The 23,217-nt window shown below is 38.8% G+C and overlaps 1 protein-coding gene across 1 annotated transcript in view; it reads left to right on the top strand.

Annotated features, from left to right (window-relative positions):
- foxp2 (forkhead box P2) overlaps nucleotides 1-20,320 on the top strand; it is a 163,193-nt gene extending 142,873 nt beyond the window's left edge. Inside the window, exons 11-17 of the mRNA XM_063006393.1 lie at nucleotides 4,276-4,486; nucleotides 5,098-5,174; nucleotides 5,292-5,393; nucleotides 8,876-8,997; nucleotides 9,302-9,371; nucleotides 11,589-11,803; nucleotides 20,092-20,320. Coding sequence (XP_062862463.1) covers nucleotides 4,276-4,486; nucleotides 5,098-5,174; nucleotides 5,292-5,393; nucleotides 8,876-8,997; nucleotides 9,302-9,371; nucleotides 11,589-11,803; nucleotides 20,092-20,236 — 942 coding nt within the window. The 3' untranslated portion in view covers nucleotides 20,237-20,320. The remainder of the gene's footprint in view (nucleotides 1-4,275; nucleotides 4,487-5,097; nucleotides 5,175-5,291; nucleotides 5,394-8,875; nucleotides 8,998-9,301; nucleotides 9,372-11,588; nucleotides 11,804-20,091) is intronic.
- Nucleotides 20,321-23,217: the final 2,897 nt, after the last annotated feature.

Raw genomic sequence — 23,217 nt, 5'->3', positions numbered from 1 at the left:
CACACATGAAAAGGCCGCTAATTGCATTTGATGGTGAGCAGTTAATGGCAGATTTTTAAATGAGCGATTATTTTCTCTCTCTCTCTCTCTTTTTTTTTTAGTCTGTGTGTACATCTGCACGTCTCTGTGTTTAGCTCTGAGTATTTACGTGTACAAATCAGCGCTAGATATTTTGAATTTCAATGCTTTAAGTGGTACACATGTATCCTACATGCTACACAGAAATTTTTGTAGCTGTAATAGATCCCCAGGCACAAATTTCAACCCTTGCATGTATAATTCTAAGGAAGAGACAGCCTACGCATTTGATAAATATAAATAGTGGGAATTTATTATCAGGCCAAGATGAATGCTCTTGGTTCATTACTGCACCCTTAACAGCTATCAGTAGCCCAACACAAGGTGCAGGCGCTGTCTATTATATGACCCCATTTATGCCCTGAATGGCACTTCATTAAATGTTACCTTTTGGCCATGCCATGGATGGCTGGAAATCAAAGTTACCAAGGCTGCAAGTCCTGAATAATGAGCACCCCCCTCTTCTTCTTCCCCACCCAACCTTAAATGTATATTCAGATGAGTGGAGGTGGCAAAGTGCTCATCCCTGCCTCTTATTCACTCCCGTTCAGTTAGGTTTTAATAAATTCCATTTGGTAAATACGGGATTGTGTGCCTGCAAACATGTTACGCTTGTTGCCGAAACCAGGTGAAGAGAGAAGAAAAGAAAATCTCGTCTTAACACTATAAATATACATGCCCTATATACCGTCACTCACTCTTAATAGGATTTATTATTAAAAAAGCTCTTTCTTCAGTTTCATAGTGTATCGAATGCTTTTGTTGGTCTCGCTGTAAAACAAGAAAGAAGAATGTAATTACTGGTTAATGTAGTGCTTTTGCGCAATCGTACACCAGTAAATGGGGGATTAAGAGGGCTGTTTTTTTGCAGCGTTGACCCATTGACATGACCTGACCTGAGCTCAATTATACGGAGATCCTTGCATTATACACTGCAAATTGAGAGCAAAAAAACACCAACAGATTCCTCACTGTATGTTTTTCAGCTGCCAGAATGTCACACCGTTATAGTAAGAGATACACATTACTGTATAATGTAGTTCTCCAGCATGGAGACGTCAGCGACAGTAACTACCGTAAGACTTTGTGATGTACAACAGAACTGCAGTGTAGTACAAGGGTGTACAACACTAAATCACAATATCAAATAATATGTCATATGTTTACTTGCTCTGTCCCATTAAATGTTGTTTTATTATGAATATCATAAAGAAACATTTACCATAATATTTTAAGAGAAGTGAAAGTTAGCTGGTGCATCAATTCTAAAAGTCCAACAATCAGTTAAAATGCACCCCTCTGCTACAATATACACAATAGATTACAGAAAGAATTGGGATAGAATGTGTGTCTATATATAAATACACATATATATACAGTGTATCACAAAAGTGAGTACACCCCTCACATTTTGGCAAATATTTTATTATATCTTTTCATGGGACAACACTATAGAAATAAAACTTGGATATAACTTAGAGTAGTCAGTGTACAACTTGTATAGCAGTGTAGATTTACTGTCTTCTGAAAATAACTCAACACACAGCCATTAATGTCTAAATGGCTGGCAACATAAGTGAGTACACCCCACTGTGAACATGTCCAAATTGTGCCCAAAGTGTCAATATTTTGTGTGACCACCATTATTAGCACTGCCTTAACCCTCCTGGGCATGGAATTCACCAGAGCTGCACAGGTTGCTACTGGAATCCTCTTCCACTCCTCCATGATGACATCACGGAGCTGGTGGATGTTAGACACCTTGAACTCCTCCACCTTCCACTTGAGGATGCGCCACAGGTGCTCAATTGGGTTTAGTCCATCACCTTTACCTTCAGCTTCCTCAGCAAGGCAGTTGTCATCTTGGAGGTTGTGTTTGGGGTCGTTATCCTGTTGGAAAACTGCCATGAGGCCCAGTTTTCGAAGGGAGGGGATCATGCTCTGTTTCAGGTTGTCACAGTACATGTTGGAATTCATGTTTCCCTCAATGAACTGCAGCTCCCCAGTGCCAGCAACACTCATGCAGCCCAAGACCATGATGCTACCACCACCATGCTTGACTGTAGGCAAGATACAGTTGTCTTGGTACTTCTCACCAGGGCGCCGCCACACATGCTGGACACCATCTGAGCCAAACAAGTTTATCTTGGTCTCGTCAGACCACAGGGCATTCCAGTAATCCATGTTCTTGGACTGCTTGTCTTCAGCAAACTGTTTGCGGGCTTTCTTGTGCGTCAGCTTCCTTCTGGGATGTTGACCATGCAGACCGAGTTGATGCAGTGTGCGGTGTATGGTCTGAGCACTGACAGGCTGACCTCCCACGTCTTCAACCTCTGCAGCAATGCTGGCAGCACTCATGTGTCTATTTTTTAAAGCCAACCTCTGGATATGACGCCGAACACGTGGACTCAACTTCTTTGGTCGACCCTGGCGAAGCCTGTTCCGAGTGGAACCTGTCCTGGAAAACCGCTGTATGACCTTGGCCACCATGCTGTAGCTCAGTTTCAGGGTGTTGGCAATCTTCTTATAGCCCAGGCCATCTTTGTGGAGAGCAACAATTCTATTTCTCACATCCTCAGAGAGTTCTTTGCCATGAGGTGCCATGTTGAATATCCAGTGGCCAGTATGAGAGAATTGTACCCAAAACACCAAATTTAACAGCCCTGCTCCCCATTTACACCTGGGACCTTGACACATGACACCAGGGAGGGACAACGACACATTTGGGCACAATTTGGACATGTTCACTGTGGGGTGTACTTACTTATGTTGCCAGCTATTTAGACATTAATGGCTGTGTGTTGAGTTATTTTCAGAAGACAGTAAATCTACACTGCTATACAAGTTGTACACTGACTACTCTAAGTTATATCCAAGTTTTATGTCTATAGTGTTGTCCCATGAAAAGATATAATGAAATATTTGCAGAAATGTGAGGGGTGTACTCACTTTTGTGATACACTGTATATATATATATATATATAGTATATACATACACATATATACAGTATATACATACACATATATACAGTATATACATACACACATATATACAGTATGTACATAAACACACGCACATATATATATACAGTATGTACATACATACACATATATACAGTATATACATACACACATACACATATATACATATATACAGTATGTACGTACACACACATATACATATGTACAGTATATACATACAGACACATACATATATACAGTATGTACATACACACACATATACAGTATATACTGTATATACATATGCATATGTACATATAAATATATACAGTATTCTCTCACACACACACAGGAGTTCAGTCATGTTCAGTCAGTCCCATCTCGGCCATTAAAGGTGTATTGATATTGTAGTTACAGTCCATCCAGTAAGTATTTATTGATTATTTGATTGATTTAAATCCAGTGTCACCATTGTCTCATCTTTATTTAAGAATACTAGTGCTATGACTCAATTACACTAAATCTAAATGGCCAGATTACTATCTGTGCTGTATATAAAACTAATACCGCAGCTGTCTATAATGATACGTACTATAATACATTACAGATAAAAATCTGAGTTTTTACAGAACTATTTTAGGTCTTAGTGGCCTTTAGAGATTAAAAGTAAACCTCTTAATGACTTTTGTTGCGGTAAAGCAAAAAAAAGGAGAAGGTTAAAGTTGAAACTACTCTTGACAGTTTGTGGAATACCAAAAGTTGTCTGGCTGCATGTGGGTTTGAACCCAAATCTGAGAAAACCGGCGGGATATTTATATATACGTATTTAATCCAGGTGCTTTTGTAAGCAAGGGCGTAGTAAAATAACAGGTGGCATCTCTGTCTGTTTTGTACACACTGAAAACACAGATGCCGGAAGCTCTTGTGGGATAGAGATGGGCTGGGATAACACGGAGGATCATCATTAGATAATCTTTTAACAGCATGCTCTAATTAGAATTCTTATGATACAATTTCATCCTGTAATTAGTGGAGATTGGCTGTTTCCTCTGCAGCTTATTAGTGTGAACACAGCTGTACAGCAGGATCTTAGCTTGTTTGTCTGAGTGCTTCAAACTAAAGCTCTGTCTCTCTCTCTCTCTCTCTCCCTCTCTCTCTTACTCATCTTCTGCTTCTATTTAATCTCTCACCCCCTCCCCCCTTTCCACTTCTCTCTTTTCTTCATTCTTCTGTCAGTTGAATCTGGTGTCCAGCATGACCATGTCAAAGAACCTGCCGTCGATCTCGCCACCGAACCTGCCGCAGACTCCTACCACCCCAACTGCGCCTATTACACCACTGAGCCAGATACCCCAGGTGCCCTCTGTCCTCAGCCCAGCCACCATGCCCAGCATGGGCGCCATGCGCAGACGCCACGCCGACAAATACTCCATGTCTCTCTCTTCAGGTAGACCAATGCAAATACAGCTTTATACATGTTTTTATGTTGTAGTAAAATGTTTTATAACGACACACACACACACATTCTCCTCCTATTAATGTTTGATCCAGTATTGGGCAAAATAAGCATCTGGGAAAATCTTGATTTCTTCCCTCCCTCATGAGCAAGCGACAAATTCTGTGACATCCTGTACAGTACTTCAATATTTAACGAGTGTTAATTACAGTCAAATAGAGCGTGATACAATATTCATCATTTTAGATGCGTGCAAAGCTGTGCTTGTAAAAATCCTCTCTTTTTGATGTTTATATTTACTGGACTGGCGCGCTTGCATATGAGAGGGCATGAATTATTCAGAAAGATACATAATATCTACATGGGCTGTAATTTCATGCTAATGTTTAAGATTTCTCCTGAGAGAGATTAATTAAAAATGCATTTTGTCGGATGATTTGATGTGCTCCCTTTATTTCTCACCCCGTTTTTAATTTGAATAAATCTTAAACGAACGTGGTCCCACGAGGAGGTGCATATTAACACTTTGACTAAACGTATTTATATCCCTTGCTGGATCTCTTCATTTTATTTATTTATTCTTTTATTTATTTTTATTGCAGAAATAGCCCCAAATTATGAGTTCTATAAGAACGCTGATGTCAGACCACCATTCACGTATGCGACGCTCATCAGACAGGTGAGTGGAGAAATAAATGAGCTTTTGCTCCATTTAATTAATTGCTCTTCATCATGACACCCGAGCCTGGGTGCGAGTGGTTAAACGAGCTGGTTAGTAAAGCGCTGTTTGTTGCAGGCGATCTTGGATTCGAAAGACATGCAGTTAACACTTAATGAAATCTACAGCTGGTTCACGTGCACCTTTGCCTACTTTAGACGCAACGCTGCCACTTGGAAGGTAAAAAGAAAATGTTGCTGCTCTTTTTTTCCTCATTCTTTCCACCCCTACCTAGCCCAACTGAGCCCTAAATGGGCATTTATTTACCTGACATGGATCCATTAGTATCACACTCCTCTTTTTTTAACCTCTTATTGAAATACATTTGCGAAATTTTCTCTTTCCTAAAAAAATGACAAGTGAAAGAATAATTTGGCCTCTGATATCGTTTTCTAATTTGGTGCAATTAATAGCCGAGACGTGGCGGGGAGGTGCACATTCTGACGCACTAATTACAACCCAGCCACTCAATCATCAGCACCTTTTGTTAGATGCAGCGTATTACTCCTTTCTCCTTTTCTTCCTTTCTCTCTTTCTTCCTCTCAGTGCCCTCCTTCCTGGCATATAATTGGTTAATTAGTTTGAAAGATGGCTGTTTGCCTTTAGAATGCAGGCCGGGTTGTTGGGTGGGTCTTTGCACACGCCGTAGCTCGTGTATACAGCGATAAAAGGGAGGTTAGGGCCTGTCGGACGCTAAGTAAATGCTGCTGTCACCATGGGAGCATGCTTTATTTACCAGGACAAAAGCTCTCATTTATATCCCTGTCCCGACAACCAGCACAGTGTCTTACTTTCTGACTCAGAGAACAAGAAACAGACACAAGAGGTGTAAAAGTGCTCTTTTTGTATAGGAGATGAAATATTTGTGCTGATAAGGTGGGTATTTTATTTTATAGAATGTGTTTCTTTTTACGTTTAGGATCTCGTAGGCAGCCTCGGAGCTTTGTAGCTTCTCTCTCATCAGCATGCTAAGCGTCTCCCAGAGACAAGATTTAGCAAAGTGATTTAATTTGGATTTGGCTTGCTAATGATGCTGGCATATGATTACAGCTCCACAAGGGTGTGCAATAGCTCCCTGTACATCAGCACGGCCCCTTTACTGTCTCAATGCTTGCAGAGAAACAATCAGAATGCACTACTTAATGCTTGTATGACCTACAAATCCACTCGTAAATACATGTCTCCTTAGCAAAAAGGAAATATATATAGAGAGACTCTGTATAAACACTGTACTAGTATGTGTTTTAGTTAACTGAACCTAAAATTAAATAAAATAATGATAATAAAAAGAAATTAAATAAAAAACAGCATCTTCTACATTAACTGAACCGAAAATAAAATAAAATAATAATAATAATAAAAAGAAATTAAATAAAAAACAGCATCTTCTACATTAACTGAACCGAAAATTAAATAATTAAAATAAAATAAAATAATAAAAAGAAATAAAATAAAAACAGCATCTTCTACATTAACTGAACCGAAAATTAAATAAAATAATAATAATAAAAAGAAATAAAAATTCAAAACAGCATCTGCTACATTAACTAAACCTAAATGTAAATTAAATAATACTAATAATAAAAAGAAATACAAAATTAAAAACAGCATCTTCTACATCAACTGAACCTAAAATTAAATAAAATAATAATAATTAAAAGAAATAAAAACAGCATCTCCTACATTAAATTAAATAATAATAATAATAAAAAAGTTTTTTTAATTTTTTGCAACTTTTTCCTCAGTACAAAAAAAATTATATTCATGCAAAATTATATTTAAAAAACTATTTAAAATTTAACAGTAAAAACTAACAATATTCTGAGTGAAGATTTTAATTAAATTATAATCCTAAAATGAAATCTAATTTAACATGTAAAAACTGTAAAACTTCAAACAATGCAAAATATTTAAATCCAGTCATGTCCAGAACAAAAAAAGCTCCAGAACGAAACATTTGCGCACCTCTTTTTACAATAGCAGCGTCTGGATATTTACATTTTGAGCCCGACCATTCCTTTGTGCAGCCTCTACAAGGCCGAGCTGTGATGGTCTTGTCATTTGATTAACTGAGAGAATTTTTAAAAAGGAATGAAAGGTGATTTAATATCTCCGCTTGGTCTCATCAGCTCAGCTTGGGGATCCAGCGCTCGGCCCCGGCAGCTTATTAGTTATAACTATATAGCATGCATAATAAAACTGCTCATTTGCTCATTAATATTAAAATTATCATATTCAGAGCCATGGGCATTAAGATCAATCAAATCCTGGGATTTTTGGGTCAGATGCGAGATCTGCTTATGAGCTTTTTTTTCCCCTTCCTTCATACAGGATCTCATAGAATCCTATTTTCAGAGCAAAATCACTACACCCTGTGTCTGAATTAAAACATGAAAGAGCTAATATTAAAGCAAAGGTTATTATGTGCCTGCCATTGTTGCGAGCTTTAATTAGATATATCATTTTCTCATGATATATATTGCACACAACTTTTTTTCCCCCAATAGCTATCTTTATTATGAATAAACACGTTTTAGGGTCATATTCATAAACCTCTTTATTTAAATATGGTCATGTTCTCACAAATAGATGTCACAAGTGCCATATGAGGTTCATGTCTAGTTCAGCCGAATGTACAGACCTTCTGGATATTATCAGAGACCAAAAGATATAAGAATATCAATATACAGTACTTCTGTTTTGCTTAGTAGGATTAACAAAAAAAGAGCGTTGTTAGAAATAATGAAATAAAAAACCTTTAATCAGTAATGTTAAAGTACAGAAAAAGGAAAAAATAGTAAAAGATTTCCCCCTTTTTATGTCCCAATCTGGTCATTTCCAATTCCCAATTGTGAATCCGCTGCCTCTTGCACAGCCCTGTATCTGATCAAGCCAGGTCATCACACGTCCCCTCTAACATGTGTCCAAGCTGCAGCCGCTTCTTGTCACCTGTCAATGTTTGCTTCCCACACAGAGTGGAAGAACTTGCAAGTTCAAATCCTCCACAGTAGTGTGTTAACAAATTAGACCGCTGTGTCACTCGAGCGCCCTACCAAAAACTAAGGTACTTTGATTTCGGCAACTTGTTTATGTCTGTGACTGAACAATTGCTACATGTTTCTTTATCCAAAACCACTATTTTATTTTTTCTTCCTTTTTTTGTATGACAGAAATATGAATAATAAGCGGTAAATATGTAGTGGTCCATTATGCCAGCCAACTAATGCAGGAATCAAAATTTCAAATCCTCAGTTCTGCTAATGGCCAGTCGGGCGTCTACATACAGTTATTATTGACTTTGTTTGGGTGGCCAAGGCCTCGCAATGGATTGATGTCCTGTCCGGGATGTGTTGCTGCAACCGGATCCGCCACAACCTTGACCAGAATAAAGCAAAGTGTTAAAACAGAAGTAAATAAAGCAACTTTATTATGTATTTGTTGTACCAACTTATTAGTGTGGTCTCCTCCTCTAATTTCTGGGAATATAAGCCAGCTTTATATTGATATATTTAAAACAAGACAAGTAGTGGTCAATGAAGACATGGAGTAAGCAGCTTGTTGATGGCTACTCATATAAACTGCCATGTCCCGTACATGTGTATGTAAACTTTAAATCTGTAGATGTTCTGACATGTATTTTGTGTTTGTGTATGTATTTTTAGAATGCTGTGCGCCACAACCTGAGTCTGCACAAGTGTTTTGTGCGGGTGGAGAATGTAAAAGGTGCAGTGTGGACAGTAGATGAGATGGAGTACCAGAAACGCAGATCTCAGAAGATAACGGGGTACGGTCCACAATATTTTTTTTATTAACGTTCAGGTTTTACTTCACTAAACACAGTTTTAAGCGCCTTGCTGTTTATTGAGCACCAGTTGTGTTAGGGGTCAATTAAATCACAAAAGAACGCAAGAGGTGTAAAGAATTTAGGGCTCTGCTGTTATTAAATATAAGGGGAGGTTCCTGATAGTTTTATCCTTCTGATTAGCACAATAATTTGGATTCTTAAGGACCCAGAAACAATACTTTGTACAGACTGAGTTAGATTTTAGGAAATCCACCTTTTGATTGACCTGTGTTGTGTTGCTCAGGAGTCCTACACTGGTGAAGAACTTGCCGTCCAGTCTGGGCTATGGAGCAGCTCTTAATGCAAGCCTTCAGGTAAGCAACATTATACACTTACAGCATAAACTGGCAGTTATACTAAGCTCTAATAATTTCACAGCATTCCCTGTGTTTCTGGGTTCATAGTGTGTATTCTTCTCATCTCAAAATTACAGCCTGAATAGCAAGACTATCAGAAGTTTTTATATGAGTGTGTGCATGTTGGTGTGTGTGTGGGTGACATAAAGAAGTAAGAGTCTAGAAGTCTAGAAGGACACCATGTGGCAGAGGGGCACAGGCAGGTAGCTTCTCTGCCAGGCTGCTTTACTGCACCTGTGTTTCAGATTGATGGCAGCCGGCGCAAATGCAAGGGCAGACGCATTAATATTTATCCTAGCTGTCATAAATGATTTGGCTCCGTAATGTCGGTGCAGCGAGGCGCTCATGGCAAAAAATTTTAACATTTAATTACTGTATATAACTTTAATGTGCAGGAGGCAAAAATGTCAGGATTTTTTTTTACTAGTTTCAGGTAAAGTTTCGGGCAGTTGAATAGTAATGCGCTCACTTGATGTTTTTTTTCTCACTGCACATTTCAGGCCTCACTGTCGAGGGGAAGAAGATGAATATGAAACCTGAATGTGAAGCGTTTTCCAGATTATATATTTATAAAAGCATTGTTAGCTAGTAAAACTAATTAGGAGAATTTTATTACAGACAGACGCAGACAGACATGTGCAGATAGACAGGTGCAAACAAATAGACACAGGCAGACAGACACAAACATACACAAACAGGCAAACACATAAATATGCAGACAGACAAACATAGACAAGCAGACAGACAGGCAGGGAGAGAGACAGACAAGCAGACAGACACAGGCAGGCAGACAGAGAGACAAACAGACACAGACAGGCAGGCAGACAAATGCAGACAGATAGATCCAGACAGACACAAACATACACAGACAGGCAGATAGACACATACATATATAGACATACACAGACAGATATACACAGACAGATATACACAGACAGACAGATAGACAGACAGGCAGACAGATATACACAGGCAGGCAGACAGATGCAGACAGATAAACGCAGACAGACACAAACATACACAGACATACAGGCAGACAGATATATGCAGACAGACAGGCAGACAGACAGACACAGGCAGATGCAGACAGATAGTCGCAGACAGACACAAACATACACAGACTGGCAGACACAGACTTATACAGATATACACAGACAGACAAACACAGACAGGCAAACAGATATACACAGACAGACAGACCCAGACAAGCAGACAGACAAGCAGACAGACACAGACATATACAGACAAACACAGTAGCAGACAGACATATATAGACAGACAGACAAATAGACACAGACAAGCAGACCAACGCAGACAGACAAACAGAACGACACAGGCAGGCAGACAGACGTAGACTAAGACAAACATAGATGGAGACAGACAGACAGACAGAGACACAGGCAGGCAGACAGACAGACAGACAGACATACGCTGACAGGCAGACAGATGTAGACTGAGACAAACATAGACGGAGACGGACAGACACACACACACACAGACAAATGGACATGTTTTCATTATCTCCATGTACCTCATCTCATCTAACGTACATGCTGCACATTTCACATAATCCACCTAAAAACAGACTAATAGACCTCAGACTAAAATTGCTCTGACAGACAGACAGAATGTACAGACAGTTATTAAGTCCACATCCAATGGTAACAGGTTTATGAATCCTAAAATATAAAAATAAAATGTATGCTTCCAACTATAACTACAGTATTCAAAAAGCCAGAATTACTGTCTCTGTGCACAAAGTGAGCTTCATGTTCTGACGTGTTTTGATAGGTTTGGTGTAGAGGAACACCAGTACCCTGCACAAAGCCCTGACCTGTACCCCAGTAAAGACGTTTGGAAAGATTTAATGATTGAATGTTAAATGCATGCCAGGTGTTCTTCTCCAGCATTAGTGCCTGATGCACTTTTGACTAAATAGGCACAAATTCTCAGAGGCACACTCTAAAATCATGTGGAAAACTTTCCCTGAAGAGTGGAGAGTGAGAGATAAGCTAGACCACATGTATACTATGTTATTATAATCACAATTACTTTACTACTTATCATAAAATGTGGTCATATGTATTTTTGAAAGCACTTGTGTCACAATATTGAACCTGGTTCTTTAAGCTTCTTTAAGCTTATGTACTGATACTTAATCCTCTCCTCTCACAGGCGGCTCTGGCCGAGACCTCCCTGCCCCTGCTGGGTAACACAGGTTTTATGAACAGCAGCGCGTCATGTCTGATGGGCGCGAGTCCACCCGGACTGCTGAGCGGCAGCCCACCTAGCCTTTTACAAAGCTGCCCCCACGACGACTTTAACGGCTGCCTCGATCACCTCGACACTAACGGCCATGGCAGCCCCGACTACTCCCCCCACACCCACCTGTAAGTCAAAACACAGTTTTAAAGTATAGTTTCACCTTCAAACCGGTGATATCGGTTTGATCTGTAAATAATTCTGCTATGATTTTTTTGTTACCACCTTGTTAATTTACAAATGTATTCAGCCTATGAGTTAATTAGCAGAAATTTGGGTAGGACTTTTCTTTCTAAAATTTATAAATTTGAACAATTGATTCCACACACACAGCACATTTTGTAATCCAGTTGGAACAGACACTTTTTCTTCCTTCCTGCTACCTGTTTTTGCACTGAAATCTAATTAATACTGTGACTGTTACATTGCAAAGCTAAATTAATTATTGTTTGCCTTTCATTTCCATAATTTTAAGCAGGTTTTAGTATATTATCTATAATATCTATAGTATATAAACTCCTCAAATTTTCCCTTAAATAAAGTACCTGTACACTATATGAGCATAAGTACTGGGACACCCCTTTTCATTTTTAAATTTAAGTTTTTCAGACACAAAAATTGCTAACAGGTGTATAATCAGTCATATAAAAGAAAATTATATTCTTTCAAATTTGCAACAACAGTTTAAGAAAGGCCCTTTTCTATTCTAGCATGGCTGTTTCCCGTGCACAAAGCAAAGTCTATAAAGACATAAAGAAAAGCTTGAATTGAAGAAACTCCAGTGGCCTGTACCTCTGCTGATCAGCTTTGGATTGAACTGGAACATCAATGGACGTCAGTGCCCAGCCATACACATTCTCTTTTGACTGAATGGGCACAAATTCCCATAGACATACTTCATAGTCTTGTAAGAAGCCCTCTCAGATCAGTGTATGTCGCTCCAGCTGAAAAAGTCACTATTTTAATACCATTTGTATTTGAAACAGGATTTCCAGCAAGGTCATGGTCAGGTGTCCAAATACTTTTGGTCTTATAATGTCTTATAGTATCTATCTATCTATAGATTTCAGCTAATTTGCCACACAAAAGAACGGCCTCTGAAACGGAGATAAACAGCAGCATCATTTGTGTAGTGGCTATACTTTAAGTTTAAGCTGAATTATTGAATTTCACCCCTCACCTATAAATAGCGACTGGCCTTATTTCAGATTCAGGTTTAATTACTGGAACGTCTGCATTGTACAGGTTTAGATGTGATATTTTATGCAAGCCTGTTTCTATTAATATTTAGCAGCTAACTGTATCATTAATTACTTTAAAATCTTTGCCTTTCCATCTTTTTTAATGGTGCAGAGAGAAAGAGAACGCGCAGCCTGATTAAACATTCATGCGGTGTGAGTTTGAGCAATGTGGATGTAGAAAATGTGCTTACCACTAATCAGTGATGTCATGCATGTCACCGTGCCGTGTTTACCCAGTCAGAGATAGGACACTTAGCACCATCACGCACACACACCCACACCCTCATACACACACACACAGCGCTATACACAAACACATGCACTCCGGGATACTGGAAATCTTGGTCTTTTGCTGCACTTGTCAGTCTAAAGCAATTCCATCTTAGACTTGTTAATGTTACTTTAATTGCTCTGTAGATTAACAAACATGTCCATCATTTCCTGATGATTATTTTTTTATATTATTTTTTTAAACGTATCTTAGAATGGGATGCACAAAAGCATGGTAAGATGTGGGACCGTACTGTTAACTGGGGCACATCATCAAACCAGACAGAATCCCAGTACACTCACTTCTTAGGTTATTTAATCTTTAATTATGGACAGTTTCCATTTATTTTCTTGGTTTAAGCATGTGGGCATGAAATGTGGCTGTACATACCTGCCACAAAATGGCAAAATTGTGTTTAGTCAGAGGCTTTTCTGGGCTGAATTTTAGGTGCCATCTAAAGGATAAATTACAGCCAGGTTTAGCTTTTTATCTACATTTGTTTTAGTAAAGCTATGTTAAGCTATGTTTAGAAAAGAAAACAGCAACAAAGAAGGTAATCATTTATGCAAAATAATGTTTTTTTTGTTTGTTTTTTTAAGCCCTAGAAAACACTATCCTAGGAAGATTCTAACAGATCCTAGGAATATCTTAATAGGCAACAGTTGTAGCATAATGGGTAGAGCTTTGGTCTTTCAGTTGAAAGGTTGTGTGTTTAAATCCAGTTGAGTTTCTTATTTATTTGAGTTCATAGTTTGTTTGTTTGTTTATTAGGATTTTAACATCATGTTTTACACACTTTGGTTACATTCATGACAGAAACGGTAGTTACTCCTTACACAAGGTTCATCAGTCTAATGTCAAACACAGTCATGGACAATTTTGTATCTCCAATTCACCTCACTTGCATGTCTTTGGACTGTGGGAGGAAACCGGAGCTCCCGGAGGAAACCCACACAGACACAGGGAGAACATGCAAACTCCACACAGAAAGGACCTGGACCGCCCCACCTGGGGGTCGAACCCAAGACCTTCTTGCTGTGAGGCGACAGTGCTACCCACTAAGCCAATGTGCCGCCCCCTAGGAATATCTTAATAGGCTACAATTATAGCATAATGGGTAGTAGAGCTTTGGTCTTTCAATTGGAAGGCTGTGTGTTTAAATCAAAGTCCAGTTTCTTATTTAAAGTTTTTGAGTTCATAGAGACTTAAAAATATGGACGTATTAGTCTCCATATAATGACATTTAATTCACTAACGAAAACAACACAGTCTAGCATTAAGTTATTTTTGTATTTAAAAAAAAAATTCTCAGATGTACCAGTCATGACCTGATGAACAAACAGGCTCATGCAGGCTGGTACTCGCTCCAGCTAATGCTAATGTAAGCCTCTCATTAACCACTAAATGACTCATCCTGATGTCTTAATACAGTGGAAAAAGCTCTAATCGTTTTCCTCCCTCCTCCAAGTGCACAAGTGTGCTGCTGATTTGTAATAAATGCAAATGAAAGCTGTAAGCCATGCTTCTTCACACGCCGGCTAAAGGCCTGTGTCGAGCTTAATGGTCGGTGCAGCGTTGGTGTGGCCGGGGATCATTTGTCTCTGGGTAATATCTTTAAGCCTATATCTGCAGCCCTGTTTGTTATAGCGTGATAAATGTGAGCTTGGTGCCTTTAAAGAGCCAAGTGAAGAGCCAAGGTGCAGGTCAATGAGAGCTTTTATGGCCCCGTTTCACATTATATGGCTATAATGCATGTTTACTGAGACGCTAACAGCACGTCTGTTCCTTTGTGGGGAGAAATTGTCATTAATGCAACCTGGGTAATTACAAATAGGCCACAAATGCACTATAAAAATGAAATGCAATGTAATAGGGGAGATAGTTTAGCATATTTATTTGGAACTGAGAAATCCACTAATGTACACTTCATTTAGGTGCTATTTAAAAGATTTGAAACACACTGAGTTTCCTTCGTTTTATTATACCACAGAATCAATTAAATAATAAAAATTAGAAACATTTCCCTTAAGACCTTATTCTCTGTACTTAAAGCTAGGTAGATCCTAAAAGAGCCCTAAGAGAGCACTTCTTTTTCCTTAATAAAGGAAAGTGCACCACTTGGCATTTTAGCTTTAGCACTTGTGAAACACAGCAACTAAATATATTTAGCCATTACATTTCTGCCAAAGTCTCTGGTTGAAAATTGGCTTCCAGCTGAATGTGTTTTTCCTCTGTTTACAGAGCCTGTGGTAGTCACAGACACATTTTTATACCTAAGAATATATTTTATCATCAGATGCTGGGGAAAAAAACCTAAAATATAAATATCACCCACTCTTTAAGTCTATAAAAGACTCCTAGTGCTGGTATTCATTCTAAACAGTAATTATGCACATATGTTGGTACACTGTGATGGATTGTATCCTGTCTGTGGTATATCCCTGCATTCTACCCATTTTCCTGGATGGACTCTAATCAGGAGGAAACAGTTACTGATTACAGATGAATGAATTATGAATGTATTGTTTTTTTATGCATCATCACTAACTGCTGTTTCTAACAGTTGTTAGTTGGTCTGCAAAATGGGCTGGAAAACAGCAGCTAATATCATGAATATGAATTTAAGTTGTGTGATATACAGTGTATCACAAAAGTGAGTACACCCCTCACATTTCTGCAAATATTTTATTATATCTTTTCATGGGACAACACTATAGAAATAAAACTTGGATATAACTTAGAGTAGTCAGTGTACAACTTGTATAGCAGTGTAGATTTACTGTCTTCTGAAAATAACTCAACACACAACCATTAATGTCTAAATGGCTGGCAACATAAGTGAGTACACCCCACAGTGAACATGTCCAAATTGTGCCCAAAGTGTCAATATTTTGTGTGACCACCATTATTATCCAGCACTGCCTTAACCCTCCTGGGCATGGAATTGACCAGAGCTGCACAGGTTGCTACTGGAATCCTCTTCCACTCCTCCATGATGACATCACGGAGCTGGTGGATGTTAGACACCTTGAACTCCTCCACCTTCCACTTGAGGATGCGCCACAGGTGCTCAATTGGGTTTAGTCCATCACCTTTACCTTCAGCTTCCTCAGCAAGGCAGTTGTCATCTTGGAGGTTGTGTTTGGGGTCGTTATCCTGTTGGAAAACTGCCATGAGGCCCAGTTTTCGAAGGGAGGGGATCATGCTCTGTTTCAGAATGTCACAGTACATGTTGGAATTCATGTTTCCCTCAATGAACTGCAGCTCCCCAGTGCCAGCAACACTCATGCAGCCCAAGACCATGATGCTACCACCACCATGCTTGACTGTAGGCAAGATACAGTTGTCTTGGTACTTCTCACCAGGGCGCCGCCACACATGCTGGACACCATCTGAGCCAAACAAGTTTATCTTGGTCTCGTCAGACCACAGGGCATTCCAGTAATCCATGTTCTTGGACTGCTTGTCTTCAGCAAACTGTTTGCGGGCTTTCTTGTGCGTCAGCTTCCTTCTGGGATGACGACCATGCAGACCGAGTTGATGCAGTGTGCGGCGTATGGTCTGAGCACTGACAGGCTGACCTCCCACGTCTTCAACCTCTGCAGCAATGCTGGCAGCACTCATGTGTCTATTTTTTAAAGCCAACCTCTGGATATGACGCCGAACACGTGGACTCAACTTCTTTGGTCGACCCTGGCGAAGCCTGTTCCGAGTGGAACCTGTCCTGGAAAACCGCTGTATGACCTTGGCCACCATGCTGTAGCTCAGTTTCAGGGTGTTAGCAATCTTCTTATAGCCCAGGCCATCTTTGTGGAGAGCAACAATTCTATTTCTCACATCCTCAGAGAGTTCTTTGCCATGAGGTGCCATGTTGAATATCCAGTGGCCAGTATGAGAGAATTGTACCCAAAACACCAAATTTAACAGTCCTGCTCCCCATTTACACCTGGGACCTTGACACATGACACCAGGGAGGGACAACGACACATTTGGGCACAATTTGGACATGTTCACTGTGGGGTGTACTCACTTATGTTGCCAGCTATTTAGACATTAATGGCTGTGTGTTGAGTTATTTTCAGAAGACAGTAAATCTACACTGCTATACAAGCTGTACACTGACTACTCTAACTTATATCCAAGTTTCATGTCTATAGTGTTGTCCCATGAAAAGATATAATGAAATATTTGCAGAAATGTGAGGGGTGTACTCACTTTTGTGATACACTGTATATAGCGGGTCCAAAAGGTTTAGATCACTATTCAACATGCACTCACTCACTCACTCACTTTCTTAACCGCTTATCCAGTCAGGGTCACGGGGGAGGGGCTTTTCTATGGGCGCAAGGCATACAGTAACATCCTGGACGGGGTGCCAGTCCATCGCAGGGCAAACACTTATACACACATCCATTCACCTATAGGGCAATTGAGTGTCTACAATTAGCCTGACTGCATGTTTTTGGAACCCACGCAGACACGGGGAGAACATGCAAACTTCATACAGAAAGGATCAAGACCGCCCCACATGGGGATCGAACCCAGGACCTTCTTGCTGTGAGGCGACAGTGCTACCCACTTAGCCACCATGCCGCCCCTAATACATTTCAACCATTGTTTAAATATTATAGATACAGCCATCCCAAATACCAAGAAATTCAGAAATTAATGGGTCTTTTTTGTTTTCTTTTTATTATTATTATTATTCAACTGTTCACTTAAATTATGCTTATTTTATCATTTGTAATAAAACCCATTTTATTAAAAAAAAAAATGCAAATATAGAATCATTTTAACCAGTGATCTCAGACTCTCTCCACTGTTTATCTGATTAAAGTTTAAAATATCTAGGACTTGTTTAAATTAGTCAAACATTTCAGAATGTGCACCTGGTTATATATTGTAGTTTCTTATTTTAAAGTATTTACAACATATTTGGACATAAAGGGTGTCAAAACCCTCTAACTGGCAGTGTATATATACCCTAGACTAAGCTGAGACCAGGTATTTAATACATGTTTAGCATCCATGCCAGCACCGGTAACCCTCCTGTAACACATTTGAATATTAATCTATTTTGCTATAAATATTAAAGCAATCTGTACCTTTTAAAATTATTTTTAAATTCAAAGTTCCCCCTGCTACTGATGAGTGCCGCCCAAGAGATGTCTGGCAGGCCCGTTCTAATACAGAGACGAGTTGATAAGGTTTTCCCCTCTCGCTCTTCTCTGCACTCCTCAAGTCTGGCGGGATTTCCCGATGCATCCAGCATGTCAGAAATAATTAGGTTTTGTCAGATTTATCATGGTAGCACAAACCTCTTTCCCTGCCAAGAGCCCAGGATCATGTTAAGCCTTGTTTGTGTTTGACAGCGTTATTATTCTTGTTAGTAGCCCCACTTCCAGCATCGTCTCCGCCGTTCTGCAGGGAGGAAGCCTCCTGCTCGGCACCTCACTGTTGGGTTTTCTTTACCAGCTCAGTTTATTGACAGTACAGATTCTCATCCATTAGGAGTTCAAATCATTGATCACCGTGTCCGAGTCAACTACCGGACTGGACTTGATTAATGTAGGAGACTAGCTGTAGCTTCTCTCCTGTCTCGAAGTGCACCACAGCGGTTTCTGCATATTAACGAAGGCCTGCACTTTCTATTAACAAGATAAAAAAAAGCTTCACTCCCCCTTTGCTCTAGGGGCTGAGAGGATGAGAAATTCTCTATTATTTATAATGGGCTTGCTGCTTTTCCCCCCATGTTAGGTACCATCAGTAAACTTTTTAGTAATTAATGTGGTGAAGTATAAACTGCTTTACTCTTCCGTTCATTACCATTTCATTGCTAAATTTAGATTTAGATTTAAAAAATCAGCCTTGAAATTCACACATTTTAGATGATACTTTGTGATAAATCAGTCAGAACATTTTTGATATGTAGTGAATAAACAATAGACAATAAAATGTGTGTTCAATTAAGAATAAATGAATAAAATAAATTCGAAATTCTGTGAAAACAAATCACCATAAAACAGTATCACTGTATTCCAAAGCAAGTAGTCTAATTGCTGCAGGAGCTCCGGAATCCTAAAGACATTTCACAACAAAAAGACTGACCCACCTTCATGCTTGACCGTGGCAATAGTATTCTTCTGATAATAAGTCCCGCCCCTCCTTTCTTACACCAGACAAACTACTGATCCATATGGCCGACACAAATCCATTTTTCTTTCGTCACTCTATAGATATCTCTCCCAGAACTTGTATGGCTCTTCCAAATTTCTTCTGGCGTATTCCAGTCAAATCTTGGTCAAGAGTGACGTGCATCATGTAGTCCAGCCATAAAGTCCTTGGTTGTTAAATGATGTTCTTATGGTTACCAGTGACACATTTTTTTTCTTTTTTGTCCTGATGAGATGGTTTTTGAGTTCCTAATAGTTTATACATGTTGTAACCCAACTTTATGTCATACAGACTAACAGTATTTGATTAATTGTGACATGGTAGTATTAACAAAATATCCTGCTACTCTAAAATACTTCATTGTTCATTATATGTTGTTCAATTGCTGGATCAATGAAAGACATCACTGAAAGCAAAATCTATCTGTAGAAAGTTATAAATTGTTATTTTTTTGGGGGGAGGGGTTAAATATTTTTGATTGCAACTATATACATTTGGAGAAGTTTCCTCAACTTTTCTAAACTGACAGAAAATGTTTATAGAAAGGTATCTGTGACAGCTCCTGCTCTGAGGGAAAAAATAAGAGCAAGCAACACTTCTATTCTTCAGGACTATTACAAATGTGTAAACTGTGCTCGTCTGTCCAAACATCTGAGTCTCTTGCTGTCTTCAAAAGACGATTAAAAACCCACCTCACGTCAATAAACAATTATTTTTTGTTACTTCGCAGGCCTCCAGTTCACATCAAGGAGGAGCCACTAAACATGGACGATGATGACTGTCCGATGTCGTTGGTGACGACAGCCGACCACAGTCCAGATTTAGATGAGGATCGGGAGCTGGAAGAGGGCAACCTATCGGAGGACGTAGAGTGACGCTTATCTCCAGCTTGTTTCGCTGGGATATACCCCGACCAGACTGCCCCCTAACCACTTCAAACCCACAGAGCGTCAACAAACGCAAGCGAGGAATATTTATTTAATATGTATCCAGGATTCTGGCCCAAAGAAGCTCTCCTAGGCCTTTGAGGACCACATAAGGACAGGCATTAGTCTGTTCTTCTAACAAGATTTCTTTCAGATTGCTTGGCCACTTCATACCACGCACCAAACGTACTGACAGAAGTGAAAAAGAGTCTTTTTCTGTAGAAAGACGATGGACACACGTACTGCCAAAAAGATTCAGTTTGTGAATATTCCACAGTGAGCCGCAATCGTCTCTGATGTAAGATAATTGCTGGTTCAGTTCATATCATTGCTAAAGTTTTTTTTTTTTTGCACAGGAGTATTATGAGAAATTAGTGTCACTGCCTATATGTTGCTAAAATGCTTTAAACCGTTTTTTTTTTTGTTTACATCCACTGTAAATGCCATTTTTAAGTCATACCAATAACAAAACTGCGGTATCCAGACTGTTGCAGCTGTCCAAAAAAACTTTCCAGTGTCTCTTTCTCTGTTTGTGCTAAAAAGTGAAATGTAATACTGAGGTACATAAAATGTAAATGTTTGTGTAAGTGTCACGCTGAGGAAAAAAAAAACAATGTGCATTTCTGCATATTCTTCTCTAGTCTCTTTACCTCCTTGTTCTAAAGCTTTGTCTACCTGCTAAGAGTCACAGGCAACAGCTAGAAACCAAAGCCAACACTATCAATGGCCAATAGCTTAGACAGAGAAGCCACCAGACTCTGGTCATCCTTTTGTGACTTTAGTACAAAGAGAAGCTACTTGTTCTGCTAACTACCTTCAAAAAACCTCGGGGATTGTCTCATTTAGCCCTGTACAGATTGAAGGATTTGAAAACATCCAGCAATTTTGATTATTTTAATGATTTGATCATTGAATTCTAGTTCCCTTTGACCATGTGCACTTGTTTCTGAACAAGCACGTGGCCTAGCTGGCGGTAGAGAGCAGCTACACTCGTAGCAGCTAAACCTAAGTGTCATATATATTTATATATGATTTATTTTCTTTCTTGATTTTGTCTCTCATTTGTTTTTACTAGTAAATTGTACTGTTTAGTGGAACTGTTCATTGTCTTAAATCTGTATGGTTTTATTTCCAGAAATGTGTCAATGCCGACTAACATAAGAACCAAAATTTCAAATATCTAGTGAAGCCAAAAACTTCATGATTTCAAATAATGTGGCTTGGTTATCTTTAAAGCAAATAATATAGCCATTGTAAAAGAGGAGACTGATGATGAAAACCATTTCTAGGTGATATTTGCTTTGATAAATGTATAATCTATTGTTACCTGTGTACTGCATGTGTTAAATATTAATATACTTGTATACAGCGTACACAATGGCTCAGTTCATACAGAAGCAAAATACATGTGTCACTTTTTACATGTGTCACTGTTTGGCATGCTAAATTGCTTTATGTTCCCCCATTGAAGTGACCATTAGCACTTTTAGATACATACTTATTTCAGTGTACAAGGACCCTGGTCAACAACTAATTGTGTCAGGTACAGCTATCTTAGCCTCATCTATTCCCTAAATAATACTGGTGCAGTTTAACGTAAGGGTCAGTAATAAACTAAAAATAAATCATTAATAAAGAATGATAAAAGTTAGGCTAACTTTAACATAGACCTTTTCACTTAAGACTTACCACTAGGCTCCAGCCTATAGCTGTAAACACAGAGCATAAATCTACTTTACATGCTCCCTCTCAGTAAATTTTGCCAACCTAATCAAAGGTTTGGATCTTGTTTATAGTAGCAATCCCTTAAAACACCAGCTTAACTTTAGATTAATAGAAAATGCCAAAGCATTGCACTATGCCACCTAACCATGAACTCATTGGACATCACATTTAAAAAACAAATGGTATTAAAATACAGTGACCTCTATGAGATCTTGTCTGTGATCCAGTCACTGTCATCCCAGTAAAGTTGCTACCAAGTTTGTGGCCCGTGATGTGCATTAAATGCTTCACTAAAAAGAGGGAAAATAGAGCAGATGGTAATTAGGTAATTATGTAATTTTTTTGTTAACAAAGGGTCCTTCACTATGGTAACTATATAGTAACTATAGGGCTAAAGCAAGGTTGCGAAGGCAATTTTGTCAGTAAACATGATTAAATTTCATATCATGTCTGATTGTATGAACTTTGCCCATGTGATCTGTATAAAAATTTTAAATGTATATCAGAATTGAAAATTGGAGAGACGATATTTGTTAATTAGAGCTTATATCACCTGGAATAGAAATTATTGCTTTAATAGTCATTTCGGTTTTCTGTCAAACCAAAGTTACACAGAATTCTGCCTCCTCTCATAATGAGATTGAGATGCTAGCACACAAAGCTGTTGTTGGTTTTTCCAGCCTCTGTTGACTTTTCTGCTTCTTCTTCTGGTCAATACAGAACAGATGAAACTTGAATACAAGAAATATTGTACCTGAAAAGTCAAAGAACAAAAGACAAAGAAAACATTGTGTGGTTATATCTCTGGTGTTTGCCAAACTGAAGTTTTAGGGTTTGTCTTGTTTTGTATTTTTTGTTTCTTAGCACAGAGACATACCAATAAGATTCTTATACCAGTTCAGCTGGATCCAGGAACAAAGCTTTTTTTTTGCTGGAGTCAGCAAATTGACTTGAAGATGATGTTCATAATAATTTAATAATCACACCAAATATAAATACGCAGCTTCTTTGAAAAAGGGTTGTCCCACTTATCCAAAAATGCTTTCTAAAAGGTTCTACCTCTTCACCATGATTTCCGAACAAATGACAGATCACGAACGATATTAGAATTAGAATGAGCTTGTCCATTCTTCTCCATATGACATTACCAGTACAGTTTACATTTCCAATGCCAGATACAGAAGGTGTGCATTGTGATAGGATGT

The sequence above is a fragment of the Trichomycterus rosablanca genome, chromosome 1, assembly GCF_030014385.1.
Source record: "Trichomycterus rosablanca isolate fTriRos1 chromosome 1, fTriRos1.hap1, whole genome shotgun sequence".
Taxonomy (NCBI): Eukaryota; Metazoa; Chordata; class Actinopteri; order Siluriformes; family Trichomycteridae; genus Trichomycterus; species Trichomycterus rosablanca.
The sequence above is the reverse complement of the archived record's forward strand: the minus strand, read 5'-3'. Positions and strand labels throughout refer to the sequence as shown.